Below are 26,395 nucleotides of genomic sequence, written 5' to 3'. Positions count from 1 at the left end.
GTAAAATAGACGTAAATACTCTGGCGGATATCCGGGCACTCACATCCGGCAGCCTACTTACATTGGGTTGCTACAGTCCCATTGCCACTCTGCCTGTTACTACACACTTTCGCACGTGTTTTACCGTTTTATCTATGAAAACAATTCAAAATTCAATGACAGGCCTTATAGCAAGCCTCTTAAAAAGTATAGAGTAAACATTGGATTTTTTTCCTACGTCCTTTGATCAGTCAAGAGCTGCACCACATTTGACACTTGCTAGATGTCTGGAGCTAACTGAGCAACCTGAACCAGAGATGATTAGAAGCATCTCTGCCTGAACTTCAAACGTCTGTAGTGTGTAGTTAGTCCAGTAATCTCATCTCACTTACTTTAGAAGAAAGCTAAAATCACAGTAAATTAACAAAAGTGTCTATCTCATCGTGGTAGATTAGGTAATCTTTCAGAAATGACAACTTTCGAACTGCTCTGGTTTTACAACAGTGCAAACTTAGGCTACTTTCTATTAGTACTGTCTGGATTTTGCTGTTGTTTGGCACAATGGTGAATGTAGGCCAGGGTATATGAGTAGTATTTCACATTTTAAAATAAATTACCTCGAAAAAGCTGGCGATAAATCAAAATAACGACTTTGTACTTTGTCAGTCCCTTGTATAAAAATTATGGTGACTGAACACCGTCTTAATCCATTTTTTAGAATTGATTACTTGGTCTGGATTCCAGAGGGGCGTGCCCACTGGTTCCTTTACGTGCGCGCCCCCTACAGTGTTTACTGTACAAAGGGAGTCTTAAGTTGGATCAGTGGTCATCAGGAATGGAAACGTAGCACAATATTAGTCTTACCAGCTATATTAGTCAACGGAGGTCCTAAAGGAAGACTTGGGACACTAACTAAATCGTTTGTGATCTTTACTGACAAAATATCGTTTCGCTATGTACAAGTCCCTGTATGCCTTTCGCTCATCGGAGCCCAACTCTCTCCACTTCGCGGCCGGGGAAAGCTTCTTGATCTTGGAACGCAGCAACAAACACTGGTGGCTTGGATCTCGGTGCAGCTCCGGAGAGACCGGTTATATACCATCTTCTTACATCGAGAAAGTCCAGGTTAGCCTTTTCAAACAGTCTACTATTGATCTGGGCAAGGAGTCTTGGAGATACTGCCCAGAATTGGTGCCGGGGTGGTAGCACAAGATGAAGGTTACTGACTGCGTAAACGTGCATGTTGTGACAAATCTGCTGTCTTGTTAAAATGTCAGAAATGTGCCGGGTGGGTGGGCTTGCAAATGGGACGCGGGGCTGCAAGGGAGAGGTTGGATTCGTAGCAGGTTAGCTTTGAATTCGTAATTACTGCTGAGCATTCCTAAATCATGATGTATCTTGTGGTAATCTGAGATTGGCAATAGGTTTTATGAGAATTAGTTGTGCTGTGGGACTGTGTGGCTGATCGGGACGACTGGGTCTGGCAGGTCGATATTGTTTGTCTGCATGAGAGGGGTGGGTGGGGGTTAATGCCAAATCAGCCTAAATGAATTAATTTGTTGATGCGCATCTAACCCTGAGTCATGCACGCAGTTAAATCCGTGATTTGGATCTGAAAGTGATTGAAGTGCATGGGGCAACATTTTGTTCTTGTTGTGGGTACCAACGGATTTGTGACGTTTCCTTCCAAAAAAACACACACCAGGCAGCAGTAGCCAGCTGTCCCCTTTCAGTGCAACCCAGGACCACTCACAAATGAAATTGATCAGGTTGACTAATGACAACTAGTCCAACGAGTGCAGAAGTGTCCTTTCATGTCTTTTTTCTCATGCATGCCATGAATCAAAACATTTTGTCATTGGTGTGCCACATTAGGCCTACAGCAACAAAAACCATGATGTAAGATTGTCTGGTGTCCTTTTCCAAGCTGAGTCAGGAGAGAGAGAGAGAGAGAGAGAGAGAGAGAGAGAGAGAGAGAGAGAGAGAGAGAGAGAGAGAGAGAGAGAGAGAGAGGAGAGAGAGAGAGAGAGAGAGAGAGAGAGAGAGAGAGAGAGAGAGAGAGAGAGAGAGAGAGAGAGAGAGAGAGAGAGAGAGAGGAGAGAGAGAGAGAGAGATGCCGTTTTTGGTTTTGTTTTCCCCCATACTGCAGTGATGGGTTGCGCCTCGCCTGCCCCTTTTTTGCCCCCTCCTGGTGTGATTGGCATGCAGCACAGGAGACAGGAGGAGTGTTTGGTAGCCAGGCTGTGCTCTCCTAGTGATGCAACACTTTCAGCGTTGCAACTAGTCAGGTCAAGAGCAATGCAAGTACTTTCTGAGTTCCCGAAAACACGGGAACTCCTCCCACTTTGTCTGTAAGCAAACAACCATAAGCAAACCAAGGGAGCGGGTCAACCATGCCATTTGGGAAATGTTATAATTGTTATGCTCTTGGTCAGACCAAGTCTCGAAGAGATTTGAACGTCGATGATAATCAGGCTAAGTGTTTGGTAGTGGCAGCCAGTGAGGGACATGAGTCACAACTGGTTGGCAAGAAGGGGACAGGAGCAGTGTTTGTTGGGCATTGGGGAGAGAGCAGATGTGTTTAGTATTTTTTAGGGTCCAGGAAAGGAGTTTGGTAGGCGGGCGGGGGACAGGAGAGGAGTTTGTAGGCAGGCATGGGACAGGAGCAGTGTTTGGTTGGCATTGGAGGAGAGCAGAGGTGTTTAGTTTTTTTAAGGTACAGTAAAGTGTTTGGTATAACAGGCGGGGGACAGGAGGAGTGTTTGGTAGGCAGTGAGGGAGAGGTGTCACATTTGTTAGGTTGGCAAAAAGGAGAGAGGAGTGTTTGCCTGGCAGCATGGGACAGGAGAGGTGTTTGGTTGGCAGCATAGGACAGGAGAGGTGTTTGGTTGGCAGCATAGGACAGGAGAGGTGTTTGATATGCTGTGGGCCTAGGAGAGGTGCTCATAGGCAGGCGGGGGGACAGAAGTTCTCGTACTGTGCCTCAGTCATGGGTAAGCAGTCAGGGCGTCAGACTTGTAGCCCAAAGGTTGCCGGTTCGACTCCCGACCCGCCAGGTTGGTGGGGGGAGTAATTAACCAGTGCTCTCCCCCATCCTCCGCCATGACTGAGGTACCCTGAGCATGGTACCGTCCCGCCGCATTGCTCCCCAGGGGCGCCATTGGGGGCTGCCCCCTTGCACGGGTGAGGCATAAATGCAAATTCGTTGTGTGCAGTGAACACCTGTGTGCTGTGGAGTGCTGTGTCACAATGACAAGGGGAGTTGGAGTTTCACAGTTGGGTTTTCACTCCCATCCCCGAACCGATGTAGTTGACGAGGTGGCAAGTTCACGTCAACGAGGGGGACGAACCGTGGGGGAACACCTCCTTCACACTTGTGCGCTCGTTCCAATCTGAAGTTCAGCATGGAAACCGTCCCTGAAATCTTCACCTGAGTTTGGGAAACCAAACATGGAATGAGTATGGAATGCAGACGAGTCTTTTTTTCCCCATGTCATGGATCAAGACCACGTTTGTCATTTTTGTGCCACATTACACAGCAAAAAACAAAAGTCTGATGTTGTCATGAGTTGCAGGTCTCCTTTTTCAAGAGCAGAGCTGGCGAGCGAGGAGAGACAGAGACATGGGGGGAGGGGGGGGTGGGGTTCCCCTTACTGCAGTGATGAGCTATGACTTGTCTGCCCCTTCTTTGCCCCCTCCTGGAGTAATTTGCATGCAGCTCAGAGCTGGAGAGGAGCTTAGTAGACTGTGGGGGACGGGAGAGAGAGGTGTTTGGTAAGCAGTGAGGGAGAATAGTCACATTTGTTAGGTAGGCAAGCAGGGAAGAAGGGTAGTGTTTTGTAGGCTTTAATGTACAGGAAATACTTTTGGTAGGCTGTAGGCCTACCGTAGGAGAGGTGTTTGTAGGCAGGCGGGGGTCAGAGGTGTTTGCAGTTTTTGTTTTTTCCCTTACTGCAGTGATGGGTTTCGATTCGCCTGCCCCCTTTTGCACGCTCCTGGTGTGATTGGCATGCAGCACAGGAGACAGGAGAAGAGAAGTGTTTGTTAAGCAGTTGGGTGACAGCAGAGGAGCACAGTAGGCAGGAGAGGAGATAGGAGTGGATTGATAGTGCCGTGGGATGTGTGTGTGTGTGTGTGTGTGTGTGTGTGTTGGGGGGGGGGGGGGTTGGTAGGAGAGGAGCTGGGTAGGGGGCAGGAGTGGGGGACAGTAGAGGAGCTTAGTGGGGGGGGGGGGGGAGGGGTAGAGGACAGGAGGGTTGTTTGGTAGGCACTGGGGGACAATAGAGGCGTCTGGTAGGCAGCGAGGCAGGGGACAAGAATGGAGTTTGGTAGGCATTGGGGGGCAAGAGTGAGTCGCAATTGGTAGGCAGGTGACAGGAGGGGTGTTTGGGACTGAGAGGGGGACAGGAGAGGTGTTTGGGAGTGAGAGGGGGACAGGAGAGGTGTTTGGTAGGCACGGCGGGACAAGAGTCACAGTTTGTAGTCAGTGGTGTGGACAGGATGAGTGTTTTGTGGTCGGTAGTGGACAGGAGAGGAGCATAGTTTGCTGCGGTGGATAGGAGCTGTTAGGTAGGCAGGCAGGGGACAAGCCTCGCATTTGGTAAACAGCAGGGAACAGGACAGGTGAGGTGTTTGGTGGTAGGCAGGCAGGGGACACGGCCGTTCCAAGGTATTTGGGGGCCCTAGGTAAAGATGGACTTGGGCCCCCTTTTTATTGTCTCAAACTAATTAGGGAAGGGGCCCTCAAGAAGTATTTGTATACCATCATCTTTTCACTTTTCGATCAGTGAATTTAGGAAGATCCATTCATAAAGTTGTCATTGCTGTCATTTGAATACAGGTATACTGTATACTGTAACCAGTCATTACCAGGGGGCTCCCCTTTATTTAGGGGCCCTAGGCAATTGCCTTCTTTGCTTGTGTGGTTGTGGCAGGCCTGGCAGGGGACAGCAGAGGTGTTTGGCATGTGAGTCATGCACGAGGATCCCTGAGCTTCACACCCTTTATATTATGGTTGACACAGCACTCCTGCGTTGTGCTGTGCTGTGCTCCACGTTCAAAGCAAAGGCAGTAAAAACAACTTCATTATATTTTCCCTCTCTGTCCATTTGATAGGGCCATTTCATGGCCAGTAAATCTCTGGTTCTTCTGCAGTCTTGCGAAGTTATGATACTGTGCAATCCAACTGAGTATGTCAATTGTTTCTTGGTACTGAAAATAGTCTAAATATTCATTTCTTAGTTAAAAGGAAAAAAACACACACTTCAGCAGCTCTGTATAACAGATGATTTTACTGATTGCATGTTTTCCGTTGCTAGAGCTTCATCAAACAGATTGCCCAGATCTCTAGATGGATCTGTCAGCTTCATCAAAGTCCTTTCTCTCCTGTATAAAGTGTCTCTGGCTTCATCGTCTTGACTTTGTTTTAGACCTACATAGTATTAGTTTTAGTAGTATTTGTATTACCGGTAGTTACGATGGGCGCTTAGTTGCCATTAGTGCATTAGTCTGTTTTATTTTTTATTCAAGGGGGGCGTTGGCAGGCTAATGATGAGGTGAAGGGGGTGTTGGGAAGCTTTGGATGAGGTCAAGGGGGGGCGTTTTGTTCAAAAACGGTTGAGAACCGCTGATTTAAATGAATTTATTTGATGCTGCTTCATATACTTGATGATTTCTGCTGATGTGTCTCCTGGTTTCCTCCTTAATTGCCTGTGCTGTCATGAAGTGCGGCCTGCTCCTGCTCCTGGCAGTGTTGGCATGCAATGCATGTGTTGCCAGACGGACACACAGCACAGTCCCCTTCTGTTAGATAACTGCCCCAGATTTTTCCGCCTCAGGTCCCCATCTCCTCTCCTCTCCTCTCCTCTCAGGCAGAATCTGCCCTCCCTCCATCCGCCATGTTTTTTTCTCTCTCTCTCTTCCATCCATCCCCAATGTTGGTTGTTGGTGGTCCCATATGGTGTTCTTACATTTGCGTTTGCATTCAAGATTCAAGGCAGGTTGTTTGTCTCTTGTTTATTTTCATCTCTTGCTCACTTCTCCGTTTTTTTCCTTGTCTTTTCTTTTCGTTTTCTCTCTTCTTGCCTTTTCTTTTCTTTTATTTTTCTCTCTCTTTTCTCGTCTTTTTTGTCCATCTTACTATTTTCCTTTCTATTTTCTTGTTTCTTTTCCTCTCTCTCTCTCCTTGTCTTCTGTTTATTGCATATTTATATGCAGGCTCCGGAGCAGGATGAGGTGCTGCAGTCCATTGACAGAGCCATAGAGGGCATCCACAACGTGGCCATGAAGAACGGAGGCAAATACAACCTAGAGCAGCGGGACGTGCTCCAGTGGGTTCATGCATAAATGCATACTTACCGTACATGTACACGCTGCCATAATTACTGTACTACATCCCAGCAAATACACATGGGGAGGAGAGCTGAATCATCTAACATGTTTTGGACGTGTGTGTGTGTGTGTGTGTGTGTGTGTGTGTGTGTGTGTGTGTGTGTGTGTGTGTGTGTGTGTGTGTGTGTGTGTGTGTGTGTGTGTGTGTGTGTGTGTGTGTGTGTGTGTGTGTGTGGGGATGACGGGTGGAGTATTTTCGCTTACAGTTCACATACAGTTTAGAACAAAACTGAAAGACACACATCATGTTTTTGGCATTTCCTACCAAAGAAGTTTCCATACGTCCATGCATGGCTCTAAACTAATACCAGCCAACCAGCCAAATGCAGGTGAAAATTCAGTTTGGCTGGTAGAAAATAAAACTAATTAGCCACTTTGACCCATTGGTGAGTGTGTGTTGGACTAGTAAGATTAACATTAACTAGCCATTTTGGCCATTGGAAAGCCCGTTGGATCGATTCCAGTTCCTCCCGACTAGGTCATAGTGTGCTCGAACGAGACACCGAGTCCAACCCAATCTAGAATCTCCCCTCCTCTCCTTTTGATTTTTTAGCCTTGTGTTGTGAGGCAGTACAACATTGACGATAGAAGGTTTATCTTGCAATATCTTGCAAAACCACTATTAAAAGGTAATTTTCTCATTTGCCATCAGGATGTTGAGTGGGGAAACGCCTCCAAAAAGTTGTTGTGCGTATGCTGACAACGGGGAAACCTAATTGCGTCAGTGAAGCACTAAGCCACAAGCAAAAGGAGAGGATGGAAGGAACCAGTTTGAAATGAGCACGCTGAACTCCATAGTGCTGCTCACTATGTCCTGGTTGGTGCTCTGTGTGGAAAAATTCAGACAGCAATTGTGAGGACAGGGAAACACTTAACGCTGGCTTAAAGCAATAGATTTATGGACTTCACTTGACATTTAAACAACATAATACATTATGTCATACCATGACGTTCAGACAAGATTGTCAGGAACCAGTTCTGTCTGAAGTCCACAGTGCACAATGGCACATTGTGAGACATTACACAGCGTTATGCTTTGTGGGAAAGCGCTATACAATTGCTGTCTGTTCATCATTCGAAAATATAGTCCAGGGAGTTCCAACACAATTTTCCATGGCTTACTTTCACTTGCTTCTTTAGAATGATCAGGATTACAGTCAGTACATGGCAGACAATACATATGTCTTCAGTGTTTCCCGCAGATTTTTTGTAAATCATGGTGGTGGGGGGTTGGCCGCCGGTACCAACACTCTGACTATCATTATTGGAAAGACTATACAGTGCTGTTTGCAGTGCAGTGCAGTAAGGAATAAGATATGAAAACGGTAAACATTTTTGGTGACTCTAATTTAGAAATTTCATTCACAACAACCTATTTTTAAAAGTCTTTTCAATGGACTTGGTCAAGGTGGTAGGTATTTGTTGCCAAGGTCTTGGCAATTAAGTGCTGGTGGAAGCCCTGGTCTTACAAGTGCTGCATTCTTGCCAATGCTATCACACACACGTACACACGTACACACACACACATACACACGCACGCACGCACACGCACGCACGCACACGCACGCACGCACACACACACACACACACACACACACACACACACACACACACACACACACACACACACACACACACACACACACACACACACACATACACACGCACGCATACACGCACATACACACACACACACACTGCATGCACCTCTGTTTGTTTATGTCTGCTGATTGTGACATCCAAACAGGGACTTCACACAGCTGTGTTGTTTCCTTTGCTGAAGCAGCAAGACCATGTCACATCACATGACAAGAATATTCAAGGCTTTTCCTGTCTCCCCCCCCCCCCCCCCCCAATCCTGACACTGTAGGAAGTCGTTACTCTCTGGCCACGTCCAAAATATGTACTTGTTCACTATACAAGACACGAGCAGCATCGTTTTATTTCAATGTGTAGTGAACATTTGAGAGTGAATAGTTCAGATTGATCCTCTGGTCTTTTCTGCTTGTGTCTTCTGTGGTTGTCACTCCACACCACAGGAAGGATATACTCCAATCATGGCATGGCATTGGCCCTTTCTCAATGCCCAGTGTTCTAGCCTTGCTAGGACGTGAAACGCCCAGTGATTCTGATTGGATACTCTTTGGTGAACCCCGTGGAGTATCCAATCGCCAGGCGTTTCACGTCCTAGAAAGGCTAGAACACTTGACATTGAGATGGGGCCACTGTCTGCATACTGTGTCCTCTCTCTCTTCTGGGCCACACTCTACAATAAGTTGACCCCCAATCTAATATAATGGAGAAAGTAATTGCTCTCTGTGTCTACAAAGTAAAATATGCACATGTGGAATAGTGCACAAGTTGGATTGTTTTGTTGAAATATGTTCACTCCATTGTGAACATTTCAGATTGACCCTGTTGTCTTGTGCCTGCTTGTCTCTGTCCATCACTCCACACACGACAGGAAGTTGATCCACCACAGAAAGGAGATCCTGTCCCGTCGGAGCCCTACACCCTCCGGCCACAAGCAGGCGCTACCATCCTCCACCAGCGACCTGTCCCTCAGCCACACACCCCCACCGCCCAATGGCCTCAGCCGACCATACGGACGGCAGGCCAGCGAGCCAATGACGGAGCCAGCAGAGCCAGGATTCTACCAGGTGAGGATTCTATCAGAGTCAGGATTCTACCAGGTTAGGATTCTATCAGAGCCAGGATTCTATCTGGTGCCCCTACCAGGCCCCCATGTGTTCACGTGGTAACCCATCTGTTCCATGCAGGGATTTTTGGACTTGTTTGGTTTTGTCTGTCTGTCTGGCTGGCTGTCTGGCTGTCTGCTTGCCTGTCTGGTTCAAGATTAGTCTGACAGGAGTTGCTGGTGGAGGTGGACATTATGGTGTTCTGTTGAGATGCGCTTTTTCATCAAGATGAACTACCAGCACAGATTTTCAATATCGTTACTGAGATAATAGGATAGTACAGTGGGGTGGGACGTCCAGTCATGGTGAGTTGAGGGTGGGGGATGGGTGGACATGTTCTTCTTGTGTGTTCAAGAACAAAAAAAAACAAAAAACTTTTTATTTTTAGCTTTTCACTTTCAATAAAAAGAAGTTTAAAAGAAATGGGATCAATTCCAGTCTCCTAAATAAGTGCATTTTCCCCATTGAACTCCATTTATTCTGAATCCGACATCGGTCTCCTAAAGGTGCATGGCAGCCATATGATGGCAGCTTAGAACCATGTCATACTGATTACAGAAGAAACTCCTTATGAACTGTCTCTTCCTTTTCAATCTCTCTGCCAGTAGCCTGTTAAAATTAGCCTGACTCTCGCCAAACTCTTGTTATTTTCGCTCTGCTTTGTGAGCTCACATGGGGGTCTGGAGGATTCACCCTTATTCTCAAACCAAAATGCAGCCAAAATGAACCAATCAAGATTGCTGATGAAATGTGACAGTTCGCCGCTCGCATGGACTTACTCTGCGACATTGATTATGTAATTTTAACTGTATTTTCATTAGTTTGTTATCTGAAATTTGGATTAAGCATGTATGCATACATCTTCGTTCTCACTGGAGAACGGACTCCTCGTGATTGTGCCACTCTCGCAGGACAGTGACTGTCCACGCGGTGGATCGATCAACGTGCTTCACGGGGTCCGCAGGGACCACTGCACTCAAGAAGCTGAGATGGATTACGTGGCGTATTGGGCAAGATCGCTGGCCGTGGTGCTGAAGTACTGCCACGGCCGAGAAATGTCTATGCAGTAAACATTCGCGAGCTCGGGAGTACGGGGCGCCACTGAGAGCTCATTCCATTATATTAAATACAACAGCGAACACCAGCACTGAAGTCTACTGACGTCAGCTGAGTAAAAGAGATACGCTGCTCAGTAAAATACATCGTTGCATCTACCACGCAACGATCCTATTTTGCTATGTAAATTGTGCCACTAGTGTGCAAAGGCAACTGAAATTGTCAGATGAGGCATTGCTCTGCAATGCTGTCGGAACCAGTATGCAGTGGAATTTACTCTCTCAATCCAGTTTGTCTGACTCTACTCTCTGTTGCCAGTCTATCATGTCAAACCGACCAGCCAGCCACCCAACCAGGTCATATTTGGCCCTTGCCTGTCTGTGAAATCCATTCTGTATCAGTGCAGTTTTTCCCACACATACACCATTCCGTGGTGCAGCACCACAGAATTAAAACTGAGCACCAGAAATGGATCAATAGCCACACGTGCATGTCAATGAGGGTGCACATATCAGTAGTAGTAGTAGTAGCTTTATTATTCTTCTAGTGAAAGGAGCGTAAGACATGAAATCAAACATAATACAGTCAGATTCCCAAAGCACATTTATCCCAAACAACACAAGTCCCAGTTTACCCTATACTCATGAACGGCGTGACGTTTTCCATGTGCGTTACGCCCATTTGTGGGGGAAAACAGCCCATGCAAGTCAATTGGTGATGTTGGGGTTTAATAAACGAAAGATACGGACCTGTAGACTAGCGCAACATGCCGAAAACGTGTCGTGTTGCCGGCTGTTCAAATAATATAGCCAAAAAGCCGTGGCTGAAGCATGGACTGTGTTCATTTAGGCAAGCTGATGTAGCGTGTAAGTTGATGAGACATTACACATTTACAGTACCCGGATGGCCGTTCATGAGTATAGCATTGGACCATGTGCAAGCAGCACATAGATAGATAACTTTTATCTGCTTATCACATTTATCACATTTGCAGTGGCCCAATGTGTTTTGCCCATACCACCACATAATTCAACTGGTCTGTAGGAAACACTGATCTGGTTTCTTGTGTCATATTTTTTAATCTCCGCTTCCTTTTCTCTCATTCTGCAGGTACCGCCTCAACCTCGCAGAGCAGCACCTGTTACCCCTCCCCCACCCGAGAAACGCAGAGAAACCCGACGCACAGGTGAGCGCTATTAAATCACTTCACATCACATTCACATGACATGTCAATCCAAAGCCTTTCATTAAAGTCAGAAATAAGATAACAGAATTGTACGTAGAGTAACACGTGTGACATTCACACAGATATAAGCATGTATGGCGCAATCACTCTTGGTCTTCCTAGACAACCTGTGAGGCTTGATGAAGTCCCTTATTTGTACCTCAGGACATAAAGAACTCTACGGGAACCAGAGCTTTGTTGAAAATGTATTGTCCTCACTAGGTCCTGTCGAAGGATCCTTTCATTCCCATACCGCCCCTGACATGGCGGCAGCCCTTCATGGCAGGAAAAGAACTATAATGTACGAATATATTAATATGATCAACCCATGTTCAAGGCGCACAAAATGTTCCAAATTTCTTGTTTTCTTTTTTCCTTTTTCCTGTCTCCTGTCTCCCGTCTCCTTCCTGTGTTGCATCAGAGCCTGACTCCATCTCCCGGGTGTCTGCCTCAGGCCCTGGTGGTCCCTCCTCCTCCTCCTCCACCTCTAAGCCCCCCTCATCCAGAGGAGTCTCCCCCAGCAGCAGCATTGCCTCTCTGGACTCCACCTCCACTCACTCGGTGGTGTCCTCCGACATCAGCCTGCCCAGCGTGGCCAGCACTCCTCCTCCAGTCCCCACTCGTGCCAAGGCACCCCCACCCCCAGTGGAGCAGCCTCAAGCTCAGCCATCACCACCTCAGCCCCCCCAGGCCGAGAAGAGACCCAGCCCATCCCCATCACCCTCCACACTGCCCTCCGCTGCCCCCTCCAAGAAAGGCCCAGCCCCCCCGGCCCCCTCCTCCCCCTCCTCCCCTCCTCCACTTCCTGCTCCCGCGGCTCCAGTTACCAATCAGGAGTCTTTAGAGGTGGAGTGGCCCGTGGCCCCGCCCCCTGTGTCCTTCGGCACCCCACCAGGAAGTCCTACCAAGAAGGAGGAGGTTCCCGCGACGACAGGGGCGGAGCTGATCGAGCTGGTGCGGAAGAGCACGGGGCTGAGCTACGAGCTGTCGCGCGTTGCCGTGGCAGTGGTGCTGGGCCATCTGCAGACCAGCGTACCACAGACCGCCTCCGCCATGGAGCAGGTCCTCCTCTCATTGGTCGAGAGCAAGGTCAGCTGACCCCTGTTGTAATAATAATAATACATAATTATAATAATAATAGTAATGTATTTTATGTAAACAACCTTTGAAAATACCCAAGGACACATTATGACACACATAAGACAGGTGAGGCAAGGAACACTTACTCAAAACAAAAACTGTGTAGGAAAAAAATGTAGTATAATATAGCGTATTATGGTATACTACTGTACATGTGTAGTGTAGTTTAGCATTATAGTATATATATGGTATAACATGGTATAGCATAGTTTAGGTAGGCCTGATAATAATGATTGCAGCGTTTGCATCGCATGATTCATACAAGATCACAGCTCACAGCAGTGTCCCTGCATGTCCCTGCATGTCTTGCTTTACCCACCACCAGTATCTCTGCATGTGACAGACAAAAGCTTTCATCCATTCCTTATTAAATAATTGATATTCTGTTCCATGGTAATAGGGGGAATGGGACTTACATAGCTGACGGGCTTTATAAGACATCAAATGAGGCCAGATGAGATCTGACTGTTTAGAGAACTTGCCACCAAATTGGAAAGCAGCCCACATCACATTTAGCAAACTTTCAGGTATTAAATACATTGAAAGAAACATCAGCCAACTGTTTTCCAGTTGGTGGTAATGGTGGTAATCTTATACAACGTGATTTGATGTTAAAACGCCAAGTCTTTTTCAAGATTATTATAATGCTTCCCAGATCATTTCAGATCATTCCATCATCAATATGAAGGGGACTTCTCAATAGACTATATACCTGTTTGTGCATAAACTAGCAGTCCAGGCAGATTTGAACTCTTCAGCAGGCCCTCTGAGTAAATAAATAGAAAGAAAACGTTATGCAATATGACAGACATCAAGTTAACTCTCTAGATCTGAGAGACAATGCCACTTCCAGCCTCTTATGCAACAAAAATACAGGAAATCACTTCAGTAGTATTGCTTAACATCAACCAGCCATCTACCTGTCTGACTCTCTCTCTCTCAATTTTATTTTTCCACATTTAACACAACATAGTTGCCCCAAAGAAAGTGCTTTACAAGAAAATAGAGAAAAATTGAGAAAACACATTTTAAAAAGAGAGATGTAACTAGATTGCATTCTCGCAGAAAATGCTGGAAGCGGACTTGCCTTTTGGGGCAGAGCTGAGCAGTTTTATTTTTGATATATCTATATCTAAATTAAAAACAAACTACTATTGAGAAAACAAAGCTAAAAGAAATGTGGGAAAAATCCATCCACCCAGTCAGAAGTTATGGGCCAAACAATTCAGCCATCTTGGATTCAGCCATCTTGAAAGTGTTGTAGCTCCACGTTTTGGGGATATACTAAATGACATACATGCTATTTTAAGTTGGCTAAGGAACACTGCATATGATATAATTTTGAAAATCAACATGGGTCCGAGTGGGATTCGAACTCACAACCTCCATATCTCTAATCCAGCACCTTTACCATTGATACTAAATGACATACATGCTATTTTAAGTTGACTAAGGAACTCTGCATATAATATAATTTTGAAAATCAACATGGGTCCGAGTGGGATTCGAACTCACAACCTCCATATCTCTAATCCAGCACCTTTGCCATTGATATTAAATGACATACATGCTATTTTCAGTTGGCTAAGGAACACTGCATATGATACAATTTTGAAAATCAACATGGGTCCGGGTGGGATTTGAACTCACAACCTCCATATCTCTAATCCAGCATCTTTACCATTGAGCCAAGCAGCTGGCTGGCATAAGCATTCCAGCAAGACAACATCACATTGCATTGAAGAGCTGAACAGTAGAATTCTAGAGTGCGGGTGCTCGTTAAGAATAGAATGTTGAGAGAAAGTGGCAGTTGAGATGGAACCCTATATTGGCTGCACCTGTTCTGATAGACTGTATGGCAGTTAGTATGGTGCTCTAAGGCAGAGGGCAGAATCCAAAACAGTTTCTAGGGCTTTAGATTATCGTTGTAAAAAAACTAAAAAGAATTGGCACATGTCCTGGTCACAGATTGGAGTCATACTTGTGATCTTTCTAACAGTCTTTGAATGAAGTTCATAGGTTAAACGGTTCAGTCACAAATGGAGCTCTTGTGGAACATGCGCTGACCTCTTGAAAAAGGCACTTCAAGACTCAATGGGAAAAGCCATAGAGCCAGCCCTGTCGTTTTTACACACCTGCCATTTAAAAAGTAATGGGAGTTGGGAGATGAAACTTTTTGAAGGAGATGAGAGTTGGGAGATGAAACTTTGACAATTTGGAGACATCCCATAGAGCTCGCTAACAACGCGTCAACTAAACTTCTAGGTGAAAGTGTTGATGTTTTATGACCTAAAAAGCCTCCTACACTCTGATCTCTAGAGTGGCGGAACCTTGGTTCATGAAGGTTCTACCATTGTTTTCAATGGGGACCCAAACTTGCACAAAATCGCCAAAAACGGAAAACGACAAGAGACACGGGCACGCTATAGCACAAAAAATGATCTCTAAGCCGAGCCGGTCGTTTTAGTGTTTGAACGGTGTCTCTATCTCGAAAGGCCTAGGAGGAGATCCATTTTCTATTTTTACTGCCCTGCACAAGAGAAGCAAGCAAGCAAGCATAAACTTTACTTAGAGATTACTAGAATCGGGCCTTGCTGTGCAAGCCCGCTTAATAAACTGTACTTAGAGATTACTATAAGCGGCAAGTCCGCTTAATTAAAAAAAATAATAACAATCTTTTGTCCTATCCCGATAAGCACCTAGTATTGCTCACCATACCTCTCCATGCCCGTGCTGAGTCTTGTCCTCATCTTCCAGGACCTGGGCTCAGCGTTGCCGCAGGGGCAGGTGTGTCACGATGAGAAGCGCCTGGGCGTGATCTTTGGGGACCTGGCGCGTCACCGTGACGACTCGCAGCAGCGGAGCTGGGCTCTGCACGAGGACCACGCGGTCATCGCAGGGTACCTGGAGGAACTGCTACAGATACTGGTGAGGGACATAACAGTACAGTACAGAGACGACACTGTCAGTCTGTCTTGTAGACTGTCTTGTAGTAACCCATTGTAGCCTGGAGACACATATACGCTGCATTCAGGTTCTTGAGATTTGAGGGTTTTTAATTTAAAATGTGGGTATGTTAGAGCTGAATGAACACACTCTAATGCAATTTGAGGGTCCTAACTTTTAAATGCAACTTATTTTATGTTTTTATGTGCTTCGGAGTCTGACATATTTAGGATTTAATAGACGGAAGGCACCCTTTCCCAAAAAGGGCTTAGGCTAAAATGGGTTAAAAACTGAGAAAATCTGCTTGCTTGATGAAGGTCTAATGGATCGAAAGCTTGCAGTCCCTGCAAAGCTATCTTACGAAACACCTGAAGTGTGCAGATTTTCTCCTTTTTGTTTACAAGTCTTCACTAAATCCTGCACCTTCTCAACAGATGAGTGGTGACTTCACTACTAGACTGGCGTGTGTTTCTCGAAAGAGTAGTTGTTAGCCAGTAAGCAACTTGGGTAGTTGTCAATGGGATTGCACTGCAAACAACAAAGTAGCTAGTTGCAAGAATATGTGAGAGAGGCGTGGTGCACGGTTTTATATGCAGTGTGGGTTATTGCTCACTGATTTAATATTGCAGAATATTTACCTAAATCTCTATGAAGGGCCTAGAATGCTCCTTACAACTGAGCAGAGTTTTCTCCTGTGGACGCATGGAAAATGTATTCGTTTACGTACTTTACTGTATTGTGCCACTGTGCCAAAGCCTGCCTGGAGGACTGAGTGGCCACAGGGCTTCTCTTGCCCTGGATTCTGTGCTGTACTATCTGCAGGCAAATTGTAAATGGTCCAATCTACACCTCTTCTCCTCAGCATAAGCCTCAGCGTAACTTGGGGTTTAACTTGGGGGGATTCGTCAGAATCAAGAGAAATACTATGGTTAGCAAATGGTTATTTATTACATGGTTATTGAGTAATGCTTTGTCTCCCGTCAGACGGACGCTGACCCTGAGGTGTGCAAGAGGATGTGTAAGGACAACCACTCAGAGCCCATCCTGTCTCTGGTCTCCTACTACCAGATGGTGAGAAGATACTTCCATCTTTGGTAACCATAGATTGTGTACTCTCAATGTTGGTAACACTTTATAATAAGGGATGTATAAAAAAGCATTATGAAGACTTAGTAAATCATTAACTAATGATGAACAAAACATTAACAAATGTTTTTATTATTTACTAAGTTTTATTAATGCTTCATAAAATATCTACAAATAATATGTTCAAGAGTGTACAAACCTTTTAACAGTGTATTTATTATTCATTTACAAAAAAAAAATGTTTGCTAGATATAAAATATTAATATAATATTTCCCACTCATTTATGGAAAGGGAAGAAATGTAAAGTGTTACCCCATCTTCTTTTGGCTTGTATAGCATGTTACAGATGATAACTGTTTATCAGAGTTAAGGGGGGTTTAGAGTCGCGCGTTCGCGGGGGTTCTGCACAGAGAATGAGCCACAGCGCCCCCCTGTGCAGCGACAAAACGACCCCTGGCTGCAGTACACGCATGTTTCTCCCAGGCTGAAATGTCCGTGAGCTGAGCTATGCTTGAAGACGGTGATTGGTCAATGCGCTTACGGCAGTCCGGGGGGGAACTCAGCCCTGATAGGTCAGTTGTGTTCTATTCTTCTACCCTACCGCGGAGGTTTGAAGGAAAACGAAAAACACGATGCAGATGACTTGGCAGGAAATCACTGGAGTTTACTTGACAGGGAGAAGAGAAACTGTTTTTTATTTTAGTAGTACAACTTCCAAAAAATCAATTAGAAATATCCATAAAAGGCCATCATGGAAATGATATGTTTGTAGTGTGGTTAGGTAGTAGCAAAGAAGCCTCTTTGTTCTTTTGTAGTGTGGCAGCTAGCTCATTAAAAAAGGGTTCGCTAATGTCCTGTAGAGTTTGAATGGGTTTGGCTGACAGTTGCTAAGCTAGCTGTTAATTAGATAGGCTATCTATTGTATTTAAAAATGGCTTTTGTTTCATTTAACCACCTCAACTGTAAAACATGAATAAAGAGAGACTCTTGTATGCTATCATCCATGTCTAATTACGCCACAACTTTTTAAATTAATAGCAAGAAGCCTCTTTGTTGATACAGTATATAGTACAAGTAGTGTGGCTAGCTAGCTTCTAAAACAGGGTTCGCTAATGTCCTGTAGAGTTTGAATGGGTTTGGCTGACAGTTGCTAAGCTAGCTGTTAATATGGCCATTAGATGTATTGTATTTAAAACGGCTTTTGTTTGGCATTTTAACCACCTGAACTGTAAAACATGAATAAAGAGGGGATTCTTGTATGCTATCATTCATGTCTAATTACGCCACAACTTTTTAAATTAATAGCAAGAAGCCTCTTTGTTAGTGGTAGAATTACGTTTCAGGTGGCTAGTCAACTAGCTTTGAGTTTGTAATGACTGATTTAGCTGGCTAGCTACTACTAGGCCCCAGGTGTGAATGGCAATTCATGCTGTCTATTGTCTTTTAAAATGGCGTTTGTCTTGCATTTAATCTCATGTAGTACTTGACCAAAAATAAACTGATGTTGTACCATCTAATTATGCCCCAACTTTTAGAAGTAGGCTACTAGTGGAATATTACGTTTTACATAGCCAGCTGATTAGCTTTGTGATTCATTCTAGGGACTGGGCTCAACTGAATGAGTTAGTTCGCCCCCTGTTGTCACGGAGGTGAATTGACGTCATTAAAATCTCCTCCTCCCTCCCCCCTTGCCCCACTCTTGAATTTTCGGCGGGAAAAAAAACACCACGCCCTTTCGCACGCATTCGCATGTAGGTCGACTATGAGGCAATACCCCCCGCTGACAGTACGTCTATGCTTTACCCCGCAATCGGCACCGCGTGACTATGCATCAGCCTTTACTGGTATAGTATTTAGGCCTGGTGCATATGGTGTGTAGTATTTAGGTCTGTCTGCAGTTTGCTTGTTTTGATGAGATGGTGTTGTCTGCATTACAAGGTAATCACTTGGGATGTGGCAAAATACTATATCACGGATCTGGATTAAACTGGTGTGTTTAACCATTTGTATTGACAGGAGCATCGTGTGTCTCTGCGGCTGCTGCTTCTGAAGGTGTTTGGTGCCGTTTGTGGGCTAGACGCCGCTCTCATCTCCACTCTGCTCAACTCCATACTACCCATGGAGCTCGCTAGAGACATGCAGACAGACACACAGGGTGAGGACACGTGGATACACACACACACACACACACACACACACACACACACACACACACACACACACATACACACACACACAGTCACACACACACACACACAGTCACACAGTCACTCACTGAAATTGCACGGGACTGACACACAAGATAACCACTTCAGCTCACTTCAAATTGAACACATTTCTTCAGCGGTTACTGCAGTCTTACTTAAAATGTCAGAATACACTGTGAACTCCTCTTCAACCTGAAATAATTGTACACTTTTAACGAACTGTCAATTCCAAAATAAATTGTTGGCTTTGCCATCCTGTAATATTTGTGTCCATCATATTCTTTTGTCCAGAAAACCAGAAGATGTGCTACACAGCGCTGGTGCTCTCCATGATCTTCTGCATGGGAGAACAGGTGCCGTACCATCACTATGGTAAGTGTTTGGCCATTTGCCTTCTTCCCTGCCGAAGAGGGAGCCAGGAAGACAACAAACAGCAGATGTTACTTCAAATCAGTCATATTTACAGTAAATGAATGATGTTCTTTCCCGTAGAGCATCTGAACGGTGACTTTGTGCAGTTCCTGCTCGACGTGATCGAAGACGGTCTGCCCTCTGACCCCACGGAACAGCTGTCTGACCTCTTCATCAACCTAATACTGGCCTTCAACCTGCATCTCTCAGGTGAGGGGAGACAGAGACGGAGACGGAGACACAGAGACAGAGAGAGAGAGAGAGAGAGAGAGAGAGCGCGAGAGAGACAGAGACAGAGACAGAGAAAAAGTGAGATAATGGAATAGCGTAAAAATAGCTAATTTACTTTACAGTTAAATGAATATATGTTCCAACTTTTTAAAGGTATTTTCAGCTTGTAAGCTTTTATTTAGACAGGACAGTTTGAGAATGCGACAGGAAATCAGTGGGAGAGAGAGACAGGAGAGAACCGGGAAACAATCTGTCTCTCTGGTGTAACAGAGAGGTTCATCTGTTTAACCGTCATTTAACCTTATCTGCATGTCTCTCTACACTACGTTCTAGTGCCAGCTAACAACATGGTGATGACGACCCTGATCAAGAAGCCAAATGTCAAGATACTGACAGAGAAAATACTCCTGCTGCTGAACCGCGGGGGTGAGTCGTCACTGGTCTTACTTACAGGAATTGACATTAACATTTTTACTCACTGGCCACTGTGGCCACTGGCTAGTAGCTTTGCAGAATCTCTGGCCATTCAAACTTTGTACGAACCAGTGTTTTCATTGCTGTTTTTCTATACCATGGTATGTCATAGATTCCCGCATGAAAATGAATCTGACGAATAGACACTAACTCAGAAACCCATCATTTTTTCAAACAACTGATGTGCGAAGCGAAAACAGGATACAGGCTCTCATCATACGTCATAGAATAAGCTACCAGCCAAAGTGGCTAGTGGCACTGAAATTATTACTAGCTACAGACATATTTCACCCACATTTGGCTGGTTGGCAGGAGCCAATGTCAAGCCCTGCTTACTTACTTACATCACATTTGTACAGTGCATAACACCTAGATGATATACGCACCTTTCTGAACAGTTATTTACAGTGGTGGGTACAGGGTATTATTTGCTATCCCCAGAGCAATGTGAAATGTGTTCCCTTACTCAATGTATGAAAGCATGGAAGCTGAACCTGCAACTTTCCAATTCTAGGGCCAAGTCCTTCGGCCATCTTCTCTTGTTCCATCTTCTTCCCCAATGTATAGCCAGACCTCTTCACATCCCACTAAAACATAGACAGTATTTCAGATTCTACCCATATGACAACGTTGAAATTGGGGAAAATGGCATCAAAGTTATCCCTCTACCCTAAGTAGCAGTGATAATTGTGATGATGTTTTCATGTACTTTGTTTTTGGGATGGCTAGATTTAGTCACAAGGCAAAGGAAGTGTGCCATACAGTAGATTTCCTGTCTAAACTCAATTTTGACTAAATCCAATCTGAGCCAGCTAATGCGGTTTGGCTTGGTACAGTAGGTCTGCATAGTGTAGCCTTGTCAAAGATCAGTGTAGTGATGGTGTTCTGTAGTTCACAGAAGAAATTAAATAATTGCAAAGTAATGTCACTGATCATTTCCCCTTTGGCTGTGCACCTGCTATTAATGGTCACAGGAGACAAGTAGCATTCAGGAGTATGTGCGTGCATCCGTTTTGTTCACTCCATCAAAGACGCTATGCTCTTGCTCTATTGTCTGTTGCCTTGTTTGTGTGTGTTTGTTTGTCTCGTCCGTGTCTTTCACACTTGAGCGTATCATTCGATTCATTTCGCGCAAATATGGCTGTATTCTCGCTTGATCTTTGGTCAATATCGATCTTTTTGGTGAGCCATGACAATAGGAGTTTCCCAGGTGGGGCAGTTGCCCAAGATCACACACACACACACACACACACACACACACACACACACACACACACACACACACACACACACACACACACACACAGATGACCCTGTGTGTATGTTTAAGCACGAGCTTTGGTATACACACACACTCTCTAAATGTACTGTGTGTCTCCCTCTTTCCCAGATGACCCTGTGTGTATGTTTAAGCACGAGCCCGCGGCTCCCCATTCGGTCCTGAAGTTCCTGCAAGACGTCTTCGCCAATCAGGACTCCGCCCACATCTTCTACCGGACGGACATGATGGTTATGATCGACATCTGCGTACGGCAAATATCAGACCTGTCAGCCGGAGACAAGGTGAGGTCATCTGGACAGGTCAAGTAAATTGGATACCTAGTAAGTTGCTGGTTAGAAACATTTTTTTCAAGAAACCGGCTCCTCAAGTTTTTTTTAATAAGAAGAGTACTAAGGTATTTATGAGTGTAACATAAGTCTTCCTGCACAGTTCATACCCAGTCCCAAGAGGGTTCACTATTGTAACCTAGGTCTCTCTCCACAGATAGTCTTAAACCTCAACCAAGCTTTGCGAGCTGGTATTTGTTACAAATTCACTCTCCAACTCCGCTGAGTACCCATAGAACTTTGCACACAGAGCTCACCTCACGTTCACCCAACTCAGTCTGAGCTGTGCTTACTAGTGTTTCTTACTAATTCACTCGCTGATTACGATACCCATATGCTAATTATGAAAGCCGAAAGTCCCATTGGGAAACTCCAACTCCCATTGTCATTGTGACACAGCACACAAGTGTTCACTGCACACTGCACACAACGGAATTGCATTTATGCCTCACCTGTGCAAGGGGGCAGCCCCCAATGGCGCCCCAAGGGAGCAGTGCGGCGGGATGGTACCATGCTCAGGGGGAGGATGGGAGACAGCACTGGTTAATTACTCCCCCCACCAACCTGGCGGGTCGGGAGTCAAATCGGCTACCTTTGGGATACAAGTCTGATGCCCTATCTGCTTACCCATGACTGCCTTACGATACCCATAGTGATTTACAGTACACAGGCAGGCCTCACGTTCACCCAGACTAGTGGCAGGAGGCTGCCATGCGAGGTGCCAATGTGCCACATTGTGAGCCACTTGGGGTAGAGTGTCTCGCTCAATGACACTGTAACCTCCGCAGGAGGAGCTGGACTCCAACCAGCCCCTCTCAGATTTCTGGCAGCCTCCCTACCTCTTGAGCCTCTGTCAAGCCAGAGACGATTGATGAGGAAGAGACGGTTTATATCTTCCAGGATGATATCCACTAGATATAAGGGTTTAAGCTGAAGTCCTATGGCAGCCATGCCCCTTTGGGTGACTGGGAGACTAGGAGAATGAATGTTCAATGGAAAGCCAAGCCTATTCAGGAGACGGAACTTGATCCTACGTTCTTGCCTTGGTGATTCATCTTGGATAGTATATTGTAAATCTTTTGTAAAGTCTTAATTGTTGTTGTTACGCAGTGCATTGTGAAGCTATTGGTGTCCTTAATTAGCCCGGAAGATCAGATTGTTTCGCTTCCCTTATCTTTGTGAATGCTGTGTGATAAATTTACTTTGCAGTGGTCTACCCTCGATTTGGATTTTCAAAAATAATAATCTTCAAAATCAAAGTGTCTGTTTTCTTAAGTTTTTAGTGTGCTGTGATGTTTTTGATGTGATATGGGTCCTCCTGGGTCTGAAAGAGTTGAAAGTCTTTAAGGAGTTCAGCAAGCAGCACTGTAAGGAAATCCAGTACAGTAGTATTTAGCCACCATCTCCATCCTGTTGTATCGCCTCAGCCTTGTCTGTGAAGATCCTCATTGGTCTAGGTCAGGGGCCCCCAAACTAAGGCCCGGGGGCCGGATGCGGCCCGCCATGCCCCTTTGACCGGCCCTCCACCTCTCTGCACCTCACCATTTGAACTGGTCCAAAGATGCAATCCTCACAGAAAAAAAAGATAAAATATATATATTTTAAATATTTTGTTTTGTTTATCAACAGGCCTTCCTACAGTGTAATTTTCACTAACCTAGTGTGAATCACCAGAAGTTTCTTGTCTTGATAGTTTCTCATCTCACTGTAATATAAACAGGCTTACCATTTCTATTGTATCACTCATAAACTGTCAATCACCATTTTTTTCTAACCTTTCCTAGCTATTTTTACATGGTTATTGGAAATTGAAAGGAATACCTGTGGTATTTCAAATTGAACAACATGTGAAGTACTCACTTCTTTTACAAATCATTTGTAATGTTGAACTATTGTGTGCTAGAAATTATGGCTATAACAGGCCGTGGCCTAGTATACAGCCCACATGATTGATCCCGGCCCCTGATCACAGTCAGGAACGATAATGTGGCCCCCAGAGAAAAAAAGTTTGGGGACCCCTGGTCTAGGTCATGTTTGTCTAGACTTGGAAAGCAGACAGGAGGGAGAGTAGGACAGAGAGATGGGGTAGGATTGGGATGCCACCCAGGTCGGACTCAAACCTGGGTCGTCATGAGCAGGTGGCTCAATAGTCTTGACATTTAGAATGGCAGTGAATGGGCGTTTTTAGCAAAAATCAGTGTAAAGTCTGTTTGAGGCTGTTTTGATCAAAAATTAGTAAGGACAATCTTTTGGAAGAATGCTTAGTTCCCTTTGGACTTCCCCAGGACATCATTCAAGCACCAAAGGATGGGTACATGACATGGGCGTTCGAACATGGCTAAAAAAGATCAGTGCATAGAGGCTGCAAAAAACCTTCAATTCCCTGCAAACCAGGGACAGTAGAAAGGAAACTGAACTGGACCGTTCTTCCAAATGAATCTCTTTACTATACTTAGCAAATCTAATCTATGTTAAAGGGTGGAACAATATGCTAAGATTTTACTGCAAAGTTATGTTATGATAGTACAAAGGAACAATACTGCAAAATTCGAGTGTGATTTTCAAAGGTTGGGGCGTTTAATGCACCCTAATAATACTGATCCCTCCCTCCTCTTCTCTCCTCCACAGCTGCGTATGGAGTACCTGTCCCTGATGCACGCCGTCATGCGCTCCACTGACTACCTGGAGCACCTGCATCGCCTGGACGATCTGCAGGGGGCGCTGCAGAGGATTCTGGGAGAGGAGGATGATGACGAGGGCGACTCGGGCGCGGGGTCCGGCTCGGGCGCGGGCTCGGTGCGGCAGATGGACAAGCTGATCGTCAAGGAGATCTACAGGGAGTTTCCCCAGATCGCAGAGAGCAAGAGCTGAGTCGAGCTGAGCTGCACTTAGACCTCCAGGACACCTGGGGGGGCTACAGGCTGGAGGTGTAGACATATTAATACATACCAACTGGAGGCTGGAGGCTGGAGGCATAGACATGTATACATACAGTAGATGGAGCTACAGGCTGGAGGCATAGATATACAGCTCGTGCATACACAGATGCTGCTAGAAGCCAGAGGCGTTGCTATGTATGTATACAGTAGATGTCACATTGTTGCTTCCGCCCACTACAGCTGTGTATTCACACGGCCCCCGTCTTAAAACAATACAGCCTACTCTCACAGTACTCAATACAGCATACTCCTACACTGCATTACTTTAGTGTAGACACGGATTGCATTTCTGTCCACTGACAATACAGCTTCTATGTGTAGTATATGCATCTATGTATAGTACATGTCTATGACTGGAAAGCTGATGAAACTGCAGTCTGTTTTCCACGCACACACACACACACACACACACCACACACATGAAAATGAACAAGTGGGTACAATGCAGGCTTTCACTCTGAGTTCAATTGATCTTGTGCTTGCCAGACAAAAAGGTACACAATTTGGCCCATTTTGATCTATCGACAGGAGTGCCAATGACCATGGATAAAATGTGGCCCACAAAAACTAAACAAAAAAGATCAAACCAAAAAAAGTTGGTAGCCTAACGTGTTCTGATCCATTTTTGCTTGATTAGCACCAAAAATTATAAATAAACTACGTCATCAATCTCAAAGTTCAAAATGAATCTCCTAAATTGAAATGTGAAAGACAACATGTAATCATGTCATTGTGATGGGATGAGTGTGGGATTGAGTGATCTGAAGACTACACTCTCAAATTACAAAAATACATTAGAGGGTTTATTATTATTAGCTGTGGGTTGGTTATTAATATCTGTAAGTGGGTGTGTTGTGCGCCAGATGTGGACGTTGTGCCAAATATGGGGACGATGGCCGCATCTGAAGTGCTCACTAGTTCAGTCACTGCATAGGGCTACACATACTGGGTTGCATTGGTTTGTCCCTTATATGATACTCTATGCTGGGCACGAGTGGACATTTTGGACGCGCCCTCAGACTGCAGTTTCTCTGCTTCCTCTTCCTCCTGCCTCCAGCAGCTGTATGGGCAAACGCCTCTGAGCTGTGCTTGTAATGTAACAGTCTTTTGGTTCAAATGCCATTGCCATTGGCTGTGCTTCTAATATACAGTCCTTGCAACTTAAAACAGAAACGCCACTGACTTTGCCTCTAACTTAAGCCTTTTGGTCAAACGCAAACACCATTGACTGTGCTTAACATACAGTCATTGACTGCTTCTGATATACTACAGTAATTGTTTCAAATACAAACCTTGTGCTTACACAGAAACAAACATGGGACTTTAGGGCAAACGCAAACGCCATTGACTGTGCAGTCATTGGTTCAAATGCAAACATCTCTGAATGCTTCTGATATACTACAGTCATTGTTTCAAATACAAACCTTGTGCTTATACAGAAAATAGACGTAACTGGCTCTACTTGTATAGTCTTGAAATTAAATGCAAACGCCACTGACTTAGCTTCTAATATGCAGTGCTTGATTCAAACACAAATGAGTCCGTCTTTTGGTCAAAGGCAGGCACCATTGACTGTGCTTACGTATGCAGTTTTTGGTTCAAACGCCAGTCTGTGCTTCTGATAGAAAAGTCTTTATGCTAACGTCACTAACTCTGCTTATACGTCGTTAATTCAAACACTACTGTCTATGCTTCCTCTGCCCCCTATCAGTAGTTTCAGCTCTCTTTGCAGCTCCATTTTCAACGCAGGTGTTAAATGCAGTGCAGTCAGCATGCCTGCACAAAGCACTGTCTACACACACACACAAACACACACACACACACACACACACACACACACACACACACACACACACACACACACACACACACACACACACACACACACACACACACACACACACACACACACACCACAGCTGTCTGTTGTATTGTGTTGAAATGGCTCCCGTGGCAACCCTGTGTTCCTGATCTACAGCTATGACTTGCTGCCACTTGCTAAG

The 26,395-nt window shown here is 45.1% G+C and overlaps 1 protein-coding gene across 1 annotated transcript; it reads left to right on the top strand.

The window, feature by feature from the left end:
* Positions 1-787: 787 nt before the first annotated feature.
* Positions 788-26,395, top strand: LOC134462455 (NCK-interacting protein with SH3 domain-like). Its single transcript, XM_063215492.1, has 13 exons — positions 788-1,104; positions 6,196-6,308; positions 8,834-9,029; positions 11,235-11,310; positions 11,771-12,438; positions 15,247-15,417; positions 16,420-16,506; positions 18,539-18,677; positions 19,021-19,101; positions 19,222-19,350; positions 19,705-19,797; positions 21,236-21,408; positions 24,082-26,395. Exons 1-13 carry the CDS (start codon positions 934-936, stop codon positions 24,322-24,324), a joined length of 2,340 nt encoding a protein of 779 aa, XP_063071562.1. The 5' UTR covers positions 788-933; the 3' UTR covers positions 24,325-26,395.

The sequence above is a fragment of the Engraulis encrasicolus genome, chromosome 14 (genome assembly GCF_034702125.1).
Source record: "Engraulis encrasicolus isolate BLACKSEA-1 chromosome 14, IST_EnEncr_1.0, whole genome shotgun sequence".
Taxonomy (NCBI): Eukaryota; Metazoa; Chordata; class Actinopteri; order Clupeiformes; family Engraulidae; genus Engraulis; species Engraulis encrasicolus.
This window is presented reverse-complemented; position numbering and strand designations above follow the sequence as displayed.

Coding starts and splice junctions, on each gene's coding strand:
- LOC134462455 (XM_063215492.1), top strand. CDS start 934: ATGTACAAGTCCCTGTATGCCTTTCGCTCATCGGAGCCCAACTCTCTC. Junction 15,418..16,419: donor AGGAACTGCTACAGATACTG/GTGAGGGACATA, acceptor GTCTCCCGTCAG/ACGGACGCTGACCCTGAGGT. Junction 19,102..19,221: donor GGTGCCGTACCATCACTATG/GTAAGTGTTTGG, acceptor TCTTTCCCGTAG/AGCATCTGAACGGTGACTTT.